General features: G+C 45.3%; 1 protein-coding gene across 2 annotated transcripts; it reads right to left on the bottom strand.

Moving 5' to 3' along the window:
• Positions 1–3,529: 3,529 nt before the first annotated feature.
• adamts4.S (ADAM metallopeptidase with thrombospondin type 1 motif 4 S homeolog) lies at positions 3,530–17,711 on the bottom strand. Of its 2 annotated transcripts, XM_018233546.2 has the most exons (9): positions 16,262–17,710; positions 7,713–8,051; positions 7,438–7,570; positions 7,167–7,337; positions 6,795–7,081; positions 6,265–6,451; positions 6,004–6,179; positions 5,660–5,835; positions 3,530–5,275 (listed from the first exon to the last, which is right to left on the bottom strand). In XM_018233546.2, the coding sequence occupies exons 1-9, from the start codon at positions 16,904–16,906 to the stop codon at positions 4,840–4,842; spliced, it is 2,550 nt and encodes an 849-aa protein (XP_018089035.1). In that variant the 5' UTR covers positions 16,907–17,710; the 3' UTR covers positions 3,530–4,839. The 2 variants fall into 2 exon arrangements, with proteins under 2 accessions (XP_018089035.1, XP_041430484.1); XM_041574550.1 differs by lacking the exon at positions 5,660–5,835 and having other exon boundaries at positions 5,011–5,275; positions 16,262–17,711.
• Positions 17,712–18,510: the final 799 nt, after the last annotated feature.

Raw genomic sequence — 18,510 nt, 5'->3', positions numbered from 1 at the left:
ATTATATCCATTCCCTGCCCGTGACTATTGCTTTGTGCAGGGTTATTATTGTATACACATGCAGGGGCTGAGTAATGTCATGATCACTACCTGCTAGGGTTGCACCAAATCCTGCATTCGGTTCGGGATTCGGCCTTTTTCAGCAGGATTCAGATTCGGCCGAACCGAATCCTAATTTGCATATGCAAATTAGGGACGGGGAGGGAACTTGTGTGACCACAAAACAAGGAAGTTAAACATGTTTTCCCCTTCCCATCCCTAATTTGCATATGCAAATTAGGATTCAGATTCCGTTCGGTATTCGGCCGAATCTTTCGCGAAGGATTCGGGGGTTCGGCCGAATCCTAAATAGTTGATTCGGTGCATCCCTACTGTGCGATTCATTGTGGGAAATATATTTATTGCTTTTAATCTTGTTTTTTACTCTACAAAGTTCCTGGGTAATAGTGAATAAACATGGGGACGACTGTAGCGCTGCTTAGTTATTGTGTCCCACATGTTGGACTGCAGAACTAATGATTGTTTCTTTATAGGAGGTACTTACCCTTTAACTACTTCCCTGATACTGCTATAATGGAGACCCTTTCCCATGGAGCTTACACTCTAGTGGTGTAATGGCGGTTACAGCCCCATAGAGCTTATACTCTAGTGGTATAATGGAGACCCTTTCCCATGGAGCTTTCACTCTAATAGGAAACCTTACAGAGATTACACTCCAGTGGTATAATGGGAAACCCTGTATCAGGGAGCTTACACTCTAGTAGTGTAATGGAGACCCTTTCCCATGAAGCTTACACTCTAATAAGAAACCTTAGGGCGATTACACTCTAATGGTATAATGGGAAACTCTGCCCCAGGGAGCTTACACTCTAGTGGTATAATGGGAGACCCTGCCCCAAGGAGCTTACACTCTAGTGTTATAATGGGAAACCCTGTATCAGGGAGCTTACACTTTAGTGGTATAATGGAGACCCTGTATCAAGGAGCTTACACTCTAGTGGTATATGGAAACCCTGTGCTAGGGAGCTTACACTCTAGTGGTATAATGGGAAACCCTGTGCTAGGGAGCTTACACTCTAGTGGTATAATGGGAAACCCTGTACTAGTGAGCTTGCACTCTCTCTGGGCCACCTCTGCTGGGAGGCAGTTCCACATCTGTACTGAAGGCTGTGCCACGTGTCGATTCTGCTGAACATCCCATTCAATGGGGATAAAAAAGGGGAGGGGGGTCTTTTTTCATGAAGCTTTTTTGGCAGGAGTTTCCCAACACATTCCCATAAATATTGCTGGAACGGCTGTTAAGGAACAGATTTATCTCAGTACAGAGCGTGTTGTACACCCCCCTCCCCCGAGGCACATGGAAAACGCTCACCCCAATTATAAGTGTGTGAGACACGGGGTTGGGGTACTGGGGTGTTCAGCGCAGCACGATGATTCTCCCCACCCCTATGTACTGGCACATTCCCTCACCCTCATATTGCCCCTTCTGGGGATTGGTTCATTCCAGCCTGTACTCTGCATTTAGCCTTGTTGCACCCAAAACCCAGAATTCTACCCCCTCTGTATCACTGTAGCCCACATTTAACCTGTACCCCCCTGTACCCTATTAACTGACTTATTCTCCCCATAGCCTGTGTATTGACCTTATTCCCCCTGTACCCAATATATAGACTGGTTCCCCCTGTACCCAAATGGTTCCTCCTGCACCCAATATATAGACTGGTTCCCCCTGTACCCAAATGGTTCCTTCTGTACCCAATATATAGACTGGTTCCCCCTCCTGCACCCAATATATAGATTGGTCCCCCCTGTACCCAAATGGTTCCTCCTGTACCCAATATATAGACTGGTTCCCCCTGTACCCAAATGGTTCCTTCTGTACCCAATATATAGACTGGTTCCCCCTCCTGCACCCAATATATAGATTGGTCCCCCCTGTACCCAAATGGTTCCTCCTGTACCCAATATATAGACTGGTTCCCCCTCCTGCACCCAATATATAGATTGGTTCCCCCTGTACCCAAATGGTTCCTCCTGCACCCAGTATATAGACTGTATATATAAGTCCCCTCATATCTTTCAGCTAATTCCCCCCTTTCCCTTGTCCCAAGAGCTGACTGGGCCCGGCACAGAAGAAATACAAACACGGCACTTGTTCCATATAAATATATTTAAATAATCTTGTGCACGTTGCTTCTTCACAATACAAAAAAATAATTATTAAAAAAAAAGACTAACATTAAAACCAACACAGGGATTGTGACCTCTGTATATCTCTGGGGGTGTCTGTATCTAATGCTGGGGGGCCTTGGTTACCAGATCCGACACCCAGAAGGGCTGATTTTAGGGTTAAAGGACCCCCCAGCATTTACATTAAAGCAAAAAAGAGCAACAGCTGAAGGGTCTGATTTTATGTCCAGTCTCTCATTCATGTGATACAGCCCCCCCTAATAGAATTGTTACCCCCACCGACTCTGCACCCCCTGTTCTCCATACCCAACATCTTCCCATTGGGTAATGACGTACTGTACCTTGTTTAGTAGTTGGTGGAAGACGATCGCAGAGCAATAACTGCACCCCTAGTGGAGAGCAGGAGTAACAGCACCTCGTCTATTCCTATTGGATGATGCAACAGTTGTTATTTAACCTAAGCAGTGTGACATCATTCTGCAAGTACCACAATATGACATCATCTCACACTCAGCACTAACCAATCTACTCGTTAATAAATAGTTAATAAATAGGCAACAGCATACAATCAAGTGAATGGGAGGTTGTACACAATGATAAGGGGTTAATGATGTTCATCTGCTGACGACAAATATATATAATATAATATCAGACGCCAGTGTGCTTGATTTCAAACAGCAGATCAGTCAAAGCTGCGTTCTGATTGGTTGCTACTGAGCTGCAGCTTACTTTGTGCCTGTTATGATATTTACCCCGTAGACTGCATTGCAGACAAAAGGGGGCAGATTTATCAAGGGTCGAATTGAATTTATTCTGTCAAATTCGACTAGGGAGTTATTCAAATTCGGATTTGAGTTTTTAAAAAAATTAGATTTTAGAGATTTATCATACTCCGGCCCTTTAAGAACTCGAAATCGACTATTCGCCACCTAAAACATGCCGAATTGCTGTTTAAGCCAATGGGAGGCTTCCAGGGATCAATTTGGAGTTGTTTGCAGCCTTCCTGATGTCGAGTTTTTTCAGTTTTGATCCAACTGAGTTTGAAAATTTAGATTTTTTTTTAAATAAATTTAGATTGGTCGAATTTCAAATTAATGGGAGACTTTTTAAAAACTCACATGAATTCGAAATTCGACCTTTGATAAATGTGCCTCCCCATGTAACACCGTGGTGAGTCAGTCCCACCCGGGCCATTTATGTAACAAGACTATCTATGGTATCTCTTCAACGAGACCATGGCTTAAGGTGGCCATAAACGGGCACATTAAAGCTGCCGATATCAGTCCTTTAGACCAATTGGGCAGCTTATCTGCCCATGTGTGGGGGCTCCCGATGGGTCTTCCCGATCTATATCAGGCCAAAAATCGGCCAGATATCGATCGGTCAAGTTCGTTTTTTTTCTACAATCCAGGACTGCATCGGCTAGTTGATGAGGTCCTGCGACCCATCGGTGCCCATTCGCAGCATTGTAATCCGATCGTTCGGCCCCAGGGCCACCTTTAGACCTCTAGGGATCATCACGATAGCACCTTTGTTTCCTCATAACGAGGCGACGGCTGTAACGAGTCCCTATTATATCAGAGCAGCAACATGTTCTTGGGCAGACCCCAGGGAAACACGTAACCAGCTCTGGTCTAACATTGCACGTTCTACAGGTGAGGTTGCCCAGTAATGGGGCCAGCAGATCCATTAATTCTAAGCCCTGAGAGCCCAAATTGATTTCTGTAGGAGACATTCATAATAACCAAGCTAACCTTCCTTTTTGGCTAACACCATGCGCAGAAATATGAGGTGCCAAGGAGGACATCTGCCAGCCGTTTCAGGCTGTTCCCCGTTGACTTCATTGTTCTATGTCTTTGTAGGTTTATATTAAATAAGGCGTATTAATAAGTTAGGGTTTCCAGACCCTACTTTCAGTCCAAGGAGATGTGTCCAATGTAAGTTTGCTGCTGCGGGTCCAGCTTCTTGGAGTCGTAACCAAGAGACATTGACATAGTCCCATCTGGAAGAAGAAGCTCAGCGTACTCCTGAAGAAAACCTTCTAATACGACCCTCCCACGGTGCCTTTGACATGAATTGCCCAGCAGAAGCAGAACGTTGAGGGAACAGAGCAAGAGTTAATGCAGAAAGAAGTCTGGAGAGAAGCCACGAGTGGTGGACCTGCCAACATCTGCGGCTTTTTGTTTTTCGACTCAGCAACATCAAATATGCCTAGTTCTCATCCATGGAATTATCCTCCTTTTAGGTTAGGCTAAGGAACATCTCTACTTAAGGTTTATGTTCATTTTCTTCTGTCTGTTTGTTTTCGGTTACAAAGGTCTGTCCTTTCTGCATGGAGGCACAGGAGTCAACTATCTTCTTGATACCAAAAAAAAACCAAACAGCAGTGATCCTTTGATGGGTGCCAGATAATTCAGCAACCTTGTACTTCCTCACTTGCTATAAAGGCATCAAACCCTTTCTTAAAACTATCTAATATATGTTCCAGCCTTGTTACCAGCTTACCACAGTGCTTTCCTATAGGTCTTGGAGTTTTAGGTCCATTGTCTCCAAAACACTTCTTTCTCCACCCTAAAATATTGAGAACTTGCGTGGCTTAGCCTTGGTGAATGAAGACAGTTGTGTTCCTGAGTCTACTCATTGTAATAATTATTTGTGGCTGTTCCTTGTCCTCCTAAGAATTTCCATGATCTGAGCTCTTCGTTTCACCCAGTCATCAGTGGCTTTTTTCGGCGGGCTAGATCGAACCGTGGGCTTGGGAACAAAAAACGTGTACTTGAGTCGCGGCACTCGCTGGTCACTGACCACTAAAGCTTGAAGGGTCAATGACTCTTTGAGAGGACCACGTCCAACAATGGTCTCCACTGCCTTTGTGGCTCCACTGTACTTGACGGATGCACCTCCCCCGACACTGATGTCCAGTTCTGAGGGCACCAAGATGTAATTGCCGTTAAGAGCATAGGAGCCATCTTGCCTCTTTATTGCCAGGTAGACTCCGTCGCTGGTGGAAGATGAACCACTGTTTTGACGTATCAGAATATTGGTGGCACCAGCAGGAATTGTAACCACATTGTTGTAGCCATATCTGTCAAAAGGAAACAGAGATCAGTTTAATTCTTAGGTCCCCTCTACATACCAGGTACTATAACAACTAGGGGTACACAGCACAGGTACGGGCAATTTTGGGGGGGGGGGATCCACATTGAGCTGAAGAGAGGGAAGAATGGCAGCGGGGAACGAGTGACTGGGCCAAACAGTATATTGTTGGGCACCAATACTACTTGGAAAAATGTTTGAATTAAAAGTTAGATTTGACAGATGTAACCTCACTTTCTGCTCCGTGTTCTTCAGCAGATCCCAGGAAAAGGGACAACCCGCCTTGGGATAAAGTAGGGTCTGAATTGGTTTTAAGGGAGGGGGAAGACTCCATAGCTGAAGTCAGGGTTGAAGTTATCTTGGAGATTGTCACCTGGGCTTTGTAAAGGATCCGTAGGTCTTGGTACAGGTAGACCCGTTCCCTCCGCACACCATGCACTTGTCAAACTTCTTCTTGGACCCAATAATCCGGTCACATCCGGCATGGATGCATCGCCCTTGAACACACACGGAGGTGGAGTCAGGCGAGCATGGTGTCCCGTCTGCCACCTGGATAAAGAGAATGGGTCAAGAAGATGCTTGGACTTCAGGCAAAGAACCCAAGACTACATTCCTAATCTAGTTAGGACTTACTCATTCTTCACCATAAGACTGATATTACTATTTCATCTATTGTTCTCTTTACTTAAAAATCAAGTTCTGTTCTGTGTCACTTACCCTTGGCTCCAACACATAGTAGAATCCCAGAGGACGAGACTGGCAGGTAAGTTTACAGCGGTCCTTCTCCGCGATGCCGTTATATCTTGGCACCCAGTCTATCGGTGATGGGAACGTCTTGAACATATCTGTCCTGTGGTTGTATGCCGCGCACTGCTGTTCTCTGTAGGTCAGAGCTGCAATTGGACAATGGAATTCCCGTTTAGAGCGGCTGAACTTGGCTCACCCCAGAAGCAGGTAAGTACTGAACGTACAACTCACCGTTGCCCACAGCGCATATCTGGGTGTTACAGGAGCGATACTGGGTCCTTTTGCCCTCACAGTACTTTCCACCATTGCGTGGAACAGGTTTGTTGCATTCACGGTGGGAGAATTGCACACCACCTCCGCATGTCCGGGAGCATTCTCCAAATGGGCCCCAGGGTCCCCAACCACCATTAACTTGTATCTGCAAAGAAATAAGGACAAGTGTTACCTGGCTGCCCCCTGACAAAAGCAGGAACACAACAGCTGAAGGGAAATTACTGGCTAAAGCATCAACCACTTTTTCTGGAAAGAAATTCACAATGGAAATTTTCTTCCGACACATTCCTCTTGGAGGAATCTCATGTCTTGGCATCCGGCCACCAACGGAATATCTTATGAAAAAAAAACTGTGTATTTTGGCCAGTGATGAATGGTTACTGGATTTTAGGCCTACTGGTCCCTTAAACAAAACGATGAAGGCAACACAAAGTAGAAGAACCGTAAATTAAATTGTTTTTAGAGGGGAAAATCTAAAATGTACTTACGTTAAAGGCTTTCATCTCCACTTTGCTGATGCATCGGCCATTCATGCAGGTCTTGCCCACTCCGCAGCTGGTGCCATCAGCCCAGGGGAAGTGTTTGGTTTGACACATGAAGTGTCCATCGATTTTGCCCGTGCACCAGAGAGAAGAGCAAGGTGTGTAAAGGTTTGGGCAATGACGAGAGTCTGGGCCAAAAGTCAGTTGGCACTGGCGATCAGAGTCATAGTCGTTTCCCGGGAAAGGCACCGGTAAGCGGAGAGGAGTGCGAGGCTTATCCAAAAGGCAGTGGCCTGGACAGAGAGAAATAGGGGTTAGGCCAGTCCTCATTAGAAGTTGCAGAACCTCGACACAGAAGGCTGAGCAAGAACTTCTTACCATTTCCATTATCTAAAAAGTCTGTGATGAACTTGGCACTGCAGGGAGACCACAGTTCTTCTGGGTCAACGAAGGACATCACCGGAGCCATCATGTGTTTGGTGTTGCTGGAGGGGCGGTTGAGTTCCACACAGGGCTTGGAATTGTCATGGAGCATGTTAAAAACGTGGCCTAAAAGGAGACCAGAAGTAGAACAATGGAATTACAAAACCAATACTAAGATCATTTAACCAATGACCCTTTATTTTCTGACCATTTATATGATCCTTACCAAGCTCATGTGCCGCTGTAAAAGCTGACTGCAAACCATCATCTTCAACTATGGAACAGCTTCGGGAAGGATCACACACAGTGCCAACATCAGCCATGCCCAGAGTATCACAGGTGGACATACCACAAAGGTTCTGTGGAGAGAACAAGATGCCAGGGTTAGAAAGTAGGCCAACATTCACAGCAGAGCCAGTTCCACCAATGGAAAGCACCGCCCTTAGGATTTACAAGCTTAACTGGACTTTGGTTGACCAGGACTCAAGCTCAGCTACTAACCTGCCTGGTGAAGAGTATCGCTGTATCAAAATGCTCAGAATCAGAATCATTCAGCTTGTTCAGTCCTTTCTGCCACTCGCAGAAGTTCCTCAGCATCTCGGCAGCATTGGTGGTCATCTTTAGGCCACCGTACTTCTGGGACTTGTCCGCCTTTCCAATAACAACAAGCCGAGTCACCACCACATTAACCGGATTCTTCAGGCTAGGATGGCGGAAGAATTTGGCTGAAGCTGCCATGACTGTGAGCAGATAGCGCTTGAGGTCTGCTCCATGGAAGTCTGCCATGCTCTCATCTGCTACAACCAGCGTCTCCACATAGCGAGGGACAGATGCAAATCTCTGGTGGAGAAGAAAGGAAGAGGCTTAGCTAAAACATCAAGGAAAAGCACTTTTTTCCTACAATCAATCAGCAACAGGACACATCCCTGAACATAAAAGCATTTCTCTTTGCCTCAATAAACCTCTCTGTGCTGCCTCATTGCTCGCCAATGTGGGGATGTCATTGTTTAAACCTGGTTGAGGTAACTTCAAAACCACATGAATGCAGCTTGTGCTTAATTGTATTTCCAGATAAAGCCCTTTGCCTGGGCCTTCTCCCCAGGAAGAGGCCCCTCTTATCCATAGAATTTTTCTAATTATTCACAAGGCTCCCTATGTTCCTGCATTAGGCCCCACCAGGTCCCCACAAGTCGATCCCCAGACCCAATGAGAACAACATAAGAACAGGGTCATCTTTAGTTGTGGAAAGGTCTGAGATTCTCTGCTCTTCAACTGTTGTTCCAGCACCCCCCAATTTCTAATGGGTATTGGGGAACGGTTGTGGTTGGGCAACACCTATATAGAGCTTTACAGTTGCCATCTTGCCCCACTGCTGCTAACTTGCCCCAATTAAATTGTTTTTCTAATTTCCCCCATAGTTGTTTATTACACCTATTAGATGTACATCTAACTGATGTGAGAGTGGGCCCTTGATATCAGGTTCTCTGATGGACCCAAAGAGGCCCAGTCCGACACTATTTGGGTGGGACTACAGGGGTGGGGCAGAAAGTCTGTATCTGAAGCAGTGACCTGGACTAGAAAACTCTGATGGAAGCCTAAGGGGGAGTGGCAGGTAGTTAATAACTCCAGCAGTGGGTGGAACTAGAACACTGATGGAAGCCTCAGGGGGAGTGGCAGGTAGTTAATAACTGCAGCAGTGGGTGGAACTAGAACACTCTGATGGAAACGTATGGGGCGGGGCAGCAAGGCTGACTCAAGCAGTGGGCTGGACTAGGACTCTGATGGCTGCTTACAAGGACACAGGAAGGAAGTCTTTAAGAGTAAATAAATGAGATGTAGTAGCGCTTAAGACAAGTGGGAAAAAAGGCATTTTATGCAATGATATAATATTCAGCATTAAGTTTCATTGAAACGATACATTTTTAGGGATGACTTTTGTAACGGGGTCAGACCAGGTGGCGTGTTGCATCAGAGACAGACACCGGAAAGTTCTTGGAAGCGGAGCAAGTTCGCATGGAAAGACACAGAGTAGAACAAAGTTTTGCAATTCTGTCCGGATGATTAATGGCCCTGACGAGGTTCCTTAATCCTAAGAATTAGGGGGAGCGCAGTGATTTTTAACATCAGCTACACGAGATGACTTCACGTTTGACGCGGCGCCTGGATGTTGCCGTTTATTAGTGTTACTCACTCGGGATCCACGTGAGAGCTCTGCACAATGTAAATAGCACATCTGCACCCGGCCCCCTTGTATCAGTCAATCCCAGAGCTTGTTTGGATGGGGGTCTCATCTTCATCTGTTTGCTGTTGTCTGACTCAAGGCCTTGCGCAAACCCGCCATTAATGGCCCATCCTCAATTACTGCATAAACACTGCGACTGAATAACCAAAGCAAATTAGAGTGTGAGCGTCAGGGCGAGTGCCCCTAACACACAAATATACAAGGACAGGAAGTTTAGAGAAGGTTCTGACTCATGATATGTTTGTATGGAAGTCAGCACAGCTGCAAATAACCGAGGATGTGTTATATTTATGGGGAAAGCCATTTCTGATCCGTCCAAAAGCTTGCCCTCGTCTTGAAGCTTGATATGTTATCTGGTTGCTATGGGTCTGCCACTATGGCAACCAGAAAGTAGACCGATGGCAAGGCTAGATATGTATCATCAGTTATGTATCACTTCTCGCCGGCAGCCAGAGCCGATGTGGGAGCTGTTGTTTAACAACATCCCAGCGAACGCTTAATTTACACATTGAACTTGCCCTTTAAAGCGGATGTTCACCTTTCAAACACTTTTTGCAGTTCAGTTGTTTTCAGATTGTTCCCCAGAAATAAGGATTTTTTTTCAATTACTTTCCATTTTTTCTTTTTTTACATTTTTCCAAAATCTAAGCGTAAAGTTGAATGTTTGGTGTCTGAGTCTGGCAGCTCAGTAATTCAGGTGCAGACAACAAACTGGTACAATTTGCTACATTTAGGGGCAGATTTATCAAAGGTTGAAGTGAAAATTAAAAAAATTCTAATTTCAAGCTAATTTTTGTGTACCTCGACTAGGGAATTGTCCAAATTCGATTCAAATTTGAAACTAGAATAGCTGTTTTAGCCCATGGGGGACCTCCTAGAACCCATTCGGAGTTAATTGGTGGACACTTAAAAAATATAGTTTTTTTGGGGGGAAATTCGTACGATTCGAAAAAGGACCTATTTGGCCAAAAAAAACCTTCAATTTAATTTTTTTTTTTAATTCAAATTTCGAAGTTTTTCAAATTGGAAATCTGCCCCTTAGTTGATCCATTTCTCAGCAGTATCTGTATATCGGTAACTATTGTATCAAGTCTATCAAGTAATAAAACAGAGGGATTCTGCTCAGCAGGGACAAAGATAACACATGTATCAATTTAGAACAGTTTACAGGGTCGGCGACCCCTCATCCCGGAGCTGCTTTAGAAGGTGACACTTCAATATTAGAAAAACAGTAACAAATAGAAAGTGGTTGGAAAAAAGTCTTTATTTCTGGTGATGTGTCTGACACCAACTGAAGTGCAAGAAGTGTTTGAAGGTGAACATCCCCTTTAGGAGGCTTGTTGAAGCCGGGGGTGGAGATGCTATCAGCGCTGATTACCTCCTGGGTACCCCTTTCATTTCCTAAAGTACCCCTATCCTATCCATTCTGTCCATCCTATCCAGGATTTTACGCTTGAGCAACCTGGAAAGCCTTCCCCTATTGAGCATTGTGCTCCAAGCCAAGAGGGAGACAAAGAAGCACATTCATCCATTTATTGTGTGCAAGGACAGTAAAAGCGAGAGCCTCATGAGCGATCTGCTGTGCCACAAGTTTGCCTACTCTTCTGCCAACACACACGCTGGCACCACGAGGCTGAGCCTGGCACAAGTCTTACAGACCCTTGTAAATCCCCCACTTACCTGCCAAGGCTACACACCCCCCCGTCCAACCAGTGTGCGTGGGAACAACACTTGGATTATTTATAAAACGTGTGAGAATAGACATGGAATCTCCTTGGCACCGATGCTGTAGCCTGGGCAATTCGCTTGGCTGTGTGACAGCCATAAAGTGAGGATCTCACTCAATGGCCTCATGTTAATATGACAGTGCCATAAAGCTCAATGTGTCAGTTTAGTTTAAAGGGATACCTGAAAGCAATATGAGACCATGTATCGGATGAATGTAATAAGGTCTAGTAACCCATAGCAACCAATCCGCTGTGTGTTCCTGCTAATTGTTTGCTATGGGAAGATGTCAGCTGTGGGGCCTACAACTCATACCCAGAATCCTTCACTGGACTGTGGTCCTGTTAAGTACCCAGAATGCCTTGGAGCGTCTGGCGGAGGTCCCAGGCCAAAGCCTTATAGAGAAGGAATTACTGGGAAAGGGCGGCGGAGATGAATGAATATTTTCCATATTTCCGTGTGTATCTGAGACGAGGTGGAAAAAGGAAGGAGTGTGATTAGGGCGCTGAGAAATGGCTGCTTGTGGTAAAGTCATTAGCCAAATTAACCCCCTGAACTCCTTGGCTGGGGCCCAGGCAAGTCTCCGGGAGACCAGAAGGGATGTCAGTTTTCCATCCAGCGCCCACAGACCAGACAGACAGACAGACAGTGGGAGGAACTGGGAGACATAAAGATTCCTGACTGGAGTGGGTCACCGGCAACTCTGTACTTCAGCCCAAAAACTGACAAACCCATTCACTGCTGCCACCAGCCCCCCAATACTGACAAACCCATTCACTGCTGCATCTCACCCACCAGCCCCCCAATACTGACAAACCCATTCACTGCTGCATCTCACCCACCAGCCCCCCAATACTGACAAACCCATTCACTGCTGTATCTCATACACCAGCCCCCCAATACTGACAAACCCATTCACTGCTGCATCTCACCTACCAGCCCCCCAATACTGACAAACCCATTCACTGCTGCATCTCACCCACCAGCCCCCCAATACTGACAAACCCATTCACTGCTGCATCTCACCCACCAGCCCCCCAATACTGACAAACCCATTCACTGCTGCATCTCACACATCAGCCCCCCAATACTGACAAACCCATTCACTGCTGTATCTCATACACCAGCCCCCCAATACTGACAAACCCATTCACTGCTGCATCTCACACATCAGCCCCCCAATACTGACAAACCCATTCACTGCTGTATCTCATACACCAGCCCCCCAATACTGACAAACCCATTCACTGCTGCATCTCACACATCAGCCCCCCAATACTGACAAACCCATTCACTGCTGTATCTCACCCACCAGCCCCCCAATACTGACAAACCCATTCACTGCTGTATCTCATACACCAGCCCCCCAATACTGACAAACCCATTCACTGCTGCATCTCACCTACCAGCCCCCCAATACTGACAAACCCATTCACTGCTGCATCTCACCCACCAGCCCCCCAATACTGACAAACCCATTCACTGCTGCATCTCACACACCAGCCCCCCAATACTGACAAACCCATTCACTGCTGCATCTCACACATCAGCCCCCCAATACTGACAAACCCATTCACTGCTGTATCTCATACACCAGCCCCCCAATACTGACAAACCCATTCACTGCTGTATCTCACACATCAGCCCCCCAATACTGACAAACCCATTCACTGCTGTATCTCATATACCAGTCCAGAGCAGAAACACATTATTTTAAAGGGGAACTAAACCTGACTTTCCTTCCTGTATGTCTGCACCTATAAATATATGTGGGTGCTGCCATATTGCTTAGAAAGGTACAACAGGTTATTGATACATGTAAGGATCCCGTCACAGTTAAGCAGCCCCTTGTCTTTGCTTCCAGTACTGAGATTTGTTGGGAGTTGCAGTTCTGTTCTACTCCATTCTTTATCCCTGCACTTCCAAGTGTCCCTGTTTGGCTGTGGATCTCTGAGTGATCTCCTGTGTGGAACGTAGGGAACGTGTTCAGACAAGGTGGTGCCTGAAGTGAACCCTTTACAGGATTATTTTGCTGCAATTTCCCTCTAATATCAATGACAGCCCCCCCCCAGAGGTATGGGCTCTATAATGAGCCTCTGCACTGCCTCATGTCTGCATCACATGACCTAGCCTACTGCTGGCTTTGCATGCTGGGATCTGTAGTCTTCAATCAACCCGACCTCCAATCATGGTCTACTAATTGGCTCCACCCACTTACCCATCATTCCATTGTATTTGTTACATGGCAGAACTGAATCAGTGAAGGCAAAACACACTTATGTACAAGCTGAGACTAGGGATGAGCACGGAGAAAGGATTAGGCAGATTCATTTGGCCTTGTTTTGTATCCAATCAGGAATGGGTTAAACCACTGGTTGGCTTGTAAAGGGCAGGTAAATGAATCCAACACAAAGAGGTGCTCTCAAGGGTGAAGCAACTTCAGATGCTGACTGTGTGCCCAACACTACACAAGGGTCCCATTGATGGTCCAAATCTCTGAGCTCCCCCCTCACCTTTGTCTAATTATGAATGATAATTATCTAAAAAAAAGAATCTACACCCTGGCACTGCCTCTTATACCTTCTATGGGCTGGTGGTTTTATTCTAGAGCTTTTATCCCACTCCCCAAGCAAATGTGTCCAGGTTTCCCCCTTGTTAAATAAATATATATATATATATATATTATACAGATAGCTAGAATCTCAGCTGCCATAAAGCAGGACAGGACTGTTGCTTACCTCATCTATAAAAAGGGAAGAAATCCATAGTTGTTCTTGTTTGGGTTCTACATGGGACAATAGGTAGGATTAAAGGAAGGCCTTAGTGTTGGAGATTGAGTTAAAGGAATTGTTCAGTATAAAAATAAAAACTGGGTAAATAGATTGTATGTGAATACATTTTTTTTTATCCAATATAGTTAGTTAGGCAAAAAAATGTAATGTATAAAGGCTGGAGTGAGTGGATGTGTAACATAATAGCCAGAACACTACTTCCTGCTTTTCAGCTCTCTTGCTTTCCACTGATTGGTTACCAGGCAGTAACCAATCAGAGACTTGAGGGAGGGCCACATGGGACATTACTGTTGCTTTTGAATCTGAGCTGAATGCTGAGGATCAATTACAAACTCACTGACCAGTTATGTCCCATGTGGCCCCCCTTATAGTCACTGACTAACTCAGAGTTAGAGAGCTGAAAAGCAGGAAGTAGTGTTCTGGTTATTATGTTACACGTCCACTCACTCCAGCCTTTATACATTACATTTTTGTCTAACTAACTATATTAGATACATGTTTTATTTTGCACAGACTATCTATTTACCCAGTTTTTATTTTTATACTGAACTGTTCCTTTAAGTGGATGTGCCATGGTCCAATTTATAAGGAAAGTGACAGACTGGCTGCTGGTATAACTCACTCTCCAGGAATCAGGGATAGTCAGCAAGTTCTGCGCTTCTCTATGGAGAAGTGGTTTGAGGTCACTAATACTCAGGTCCTACCTAGTGACTGGATCTAGTTATCTTAGTGTTTATACAAAGGAAGTGCATCTGAGAGTTACAGTATATATATATATAGTACCCTTTCCTCAAACACTTCAACAAGGGCCCACATGAGAGCCTAAATATATACTAGAAAACCCCACACGCTGCATGATTACCTGTCACAACCTGGAATGTTCTCTCACTGACAACAAGAAGAGCCAGCACTTTAGGATGGAACTGCTTTCTGGCAGCCTGTTGTTTCTCCTACTCAATGTAACTGAATGTGTCTCAGTGGGACCTGGATTTTACTATTGAGTGCTGTTCTTAGATCTACCAGGCAGCTGTTATCTTGTGTTAGGGAGCTGCTATCTGATTACTTCCCCACTAATATCACTCAGAGCACAAGTCACATGACTGGGGGCAGCGGGGAAACTGATAATATGTCTAGCCCCATGTCAGATATTAAAATTAAATATAAAAAAAATCTGTTTGCTCTTTTGAGAAACAGATTTCAGTGTAGAATTCTGCTGGAGCAGCTCTATTAACTGATGCGTTTTGAAAGAAAAACATTTTTTCCCATGACAGTCTCCCTTTATGCACCTTATCCAAACACAACAAGGGAACCATGACGGCTCACTCAGTGGCTCTGGGGGGATGTTGCTATTTGATCCTACCTGGGAAACCCCAAACAGGTTTTACCCAGTGTATGTCTATACAAGTAACCAGTAGCACCTCCCTCTAACCCTTCCATGTTACACCACAGGGCCATGTTTGGTTGTTATAGGGTCCAACACAATCAGTGAACGAAGGACTAAAGTGTGAGCAGAACTGTTTTACTGTCTCTATCTTGGCCAAATTTTACCATCTTACCTCACTTTCACCAATATGCCCAACTGTCACCATCTTGCCTCACTTTCACCAATATGCCCAACTGTCACTATCTTGCCTCACTTTCACCAATATGCCCATTTGTCACTATCTTGCCTCAATTTCACCAATATGCCCAACTGTCACCATCTTGCCTCACTTTCACCAATATGCCCAACTGTCACCATCTTGCCTCACTTTCACCAATATGCCCAACTGTCACTATCTTGCCTCACTTTCACCAATATGCCCATTTGTCACTATCTTGCCTCAATTTCACCAATATGCCCAACTGTCACCATCTTGCCTCACTTTCACCAATATGCCCAACTGTCACCATCTTGCCTCAATTTCACCAATATGCCCAACTGTCACCATCTTGCCTCAATTTCACCAATATGCCCAACTGTCACCATCTTGCCTCACTTTCACCAATATGCCCAACTGTCACCATCTTGCCTCACTTTCACCAATATGCCCAACTGTCACCATCTTGCCTCAATTTCACCAATATGCCCAACTGTCACCATCTTGCCTCACTTTCACCAATATGCCCAACTGTCACTGTCTTGCCATAGTATGTCCATCTTCTCCTATGGTCTCCACCTTGCCATATTGTATCTTCTACCCCCCCCCAACACTTCATACCTACAACTGCTGCATTGAGTAACCCTAATATACACAAGGCCCTGGACAATCCAGCCATATTTGCACCCCTAGAGACAGATGTAGTCCTACCTTGGATCTACTTGAGGCAACTCTGGACTTTACAACGTTGTCTTTCGGTTCAAGATCGGAAACGTTCTCTGTAGCTTGAGGTCCTACATTGCACATGGGACCGTTGGATCTATTTGGAACTTTTCTGCGGATGACATGCGCCCCGGCACCTTCTACGCTGTTCAGTCCTCCACCTTCCAAGGGTTGGATGTGAAATTCAGCCCCCCGGTACTGCAGAACTCCAACGAGAGAAGCTCCATTGTGGTTGACAGCGGCGATAGATTCTGGGTCGGAATTGACCGATCCTGTGAAATAGCTGCCGGGTTCGGAGAGGCCATTAGCATCAGACTGTCTGTTTCTGCCCAGGTACTGCACTGTCAGATCTTCGGAGAGAAAACTGGGGTCCCTCTCCATATCCAAAATCAATTCTTCTCCGAATGCCCAGAATCGGAAAACCAGGTGGCCGTCGGAGGGCACCTCATTCCCTGGCCAGAGTGATTGGTCCTGACGGAAGCTCGAGTTGAGTCTTTCCGGAAACACAATTTCCTCCTTGTAGCCGGCTTGGGAACTCTCAGCGAGAGCAGCGATCACGTGCACCCAGGCAACAGCAAAAACAAAGATCCACGACACCTTCACAGGAGGCACCGGCTTCACCGACAAAGTCATGATTCCGAAAAACAAAAAAGTCCAATTGCCGAATTAAAAAGCAAAAGAGGAATCGGTCTTTGTGAAAGGGATCAAAGCTCAGGGGAGAACTTAGAAAATGAAATGAAAGAAAGTGGAAAGATCTTCACCTGGTGAAATCCAAGATACTGGAAGTTTTAAGAACAAAAACTTTTCTTTCTTTACTTTAAAAAGCCCCGGGTTTTGTTCTCTGCGATTCCCGTAACTCAAAGGGAAGATTCTAGGAATTGTTCAGCTCTCGTCTTGCACGGAGGATGAAATATTTTTATGTTTCCAGTTTCTTGAAGTTGAAAGATTCCTTGGAAAATAATTTGGTTTTTCTGCTTCTTTTGTGCACTTCTCCCAGTGTCTCCCTTCTCCTCTTGGGCTCCAAACTAACTGATCCCTCAGCCCACTCTCCTATTTAACAGCTGTCTCAGCTCAGCTCCCATTGGCTGGAATCTCTCCTCATTTTTCCTGTACTCACTCAGCTCCTTTACATGGAACATCAGGGTTTTTTTTTTCTTTGGTACATAAATTATGATACACATCCTCTTCCTCCCCTCCTTCTAAAAGAAGTAAATAAATAAAATATCCCAGCCAGAAAAGGGGAATTCAGTTAAACAGCAATTTAAACCCTCACCTACGCCCCCTCCACACACAAACTTTTTCAAGTTAATTAACCATTTCCCAGCTATATATTACAAGAAAGTCACATTTTAGCCCTCCCCTGACCCAATGGCGGCAGAGTCTGCTCCCCCAGTTATTGCACTCCCTGGGTTTCTAGGGTTAATTGGCAGTTTTCCTGGGATAGAAGAGCGGAGGCTCGGAGCCAAATCTGACACAGCGATTTCAATGTCCGTACATTGCTCCCTGGTTCATTTTCCCAGATTTATTTGACTGCCTCCGTTCTTTTGTTTTACTAGGCATCTACTCGCAGCAGGCAAAGGGAGGGGTTTTTTTGGGGTGTATTCCTGCAAAGCCACATTTGTGCTGAGCAAAATGAACTAAATGCAAGATTCATCCAAATTTTCTTTATTTTTTAAAATATTTATTTTCCACTTTCTTTCCATCTCTGGGACAGAATGTTCTGTTATACAGATAGCTAGAATCTCAGCTGCCATAAAGCAGGACAGGACTGCTGCTTACAATGGGGATCAGATAGGATCTGTGCAGCCACTGGGACAGAATGTTCTGTTATACAAATAGCTAGAATCTCAGCTGCCATAAAGCAGGACAGGACTGCTGCTTACAATGGGGATCAGATAGGATCTGTGCAGCCACTGGGACAGAATGTTCTGTTATACAGATAGCTAGACTCTCAGCTGCCATAAAGCAGGACAGGACTGCTGCTTACAATGGGGATCAGATAGGATCTGTGCAGCCACTGGGACAGAATGTTCTGTTATACAGATAGCTAGAATCTCAGCTGCCATAAAGCAGGACAGGACTGCTGCTTACAATGGGGATCAGATAGGATCTGTGCAGCCACTGGGACAGAATGTTCTGTTATACAGATAGCTAGAATCTCAGCTGCCATAAAGCAGGACAGGACTGCTGCTTACAATGGGGATCAGATAGGATCTGTGCAGTCACTGGGACAGAAT

Source organism: Xenopus laevis, chromosome 8S (assembly GCF_017654675.1).
Source record: "Xenopus laevis strain J_2021 chromosome 8S, Xenopus_laevis_v10.1, whole genome shotgun sequence".
Lineage (NCBI taxonomy): Eukaryota > Metazoa > Chordata > Amphibia > Anura > Pipidae > Xenopus > Xenopus laevis.
Note: the sequence above shows the minus strand (reverse complement) of the source record. Positions and strands in the feature narration are given on the sequence as shown.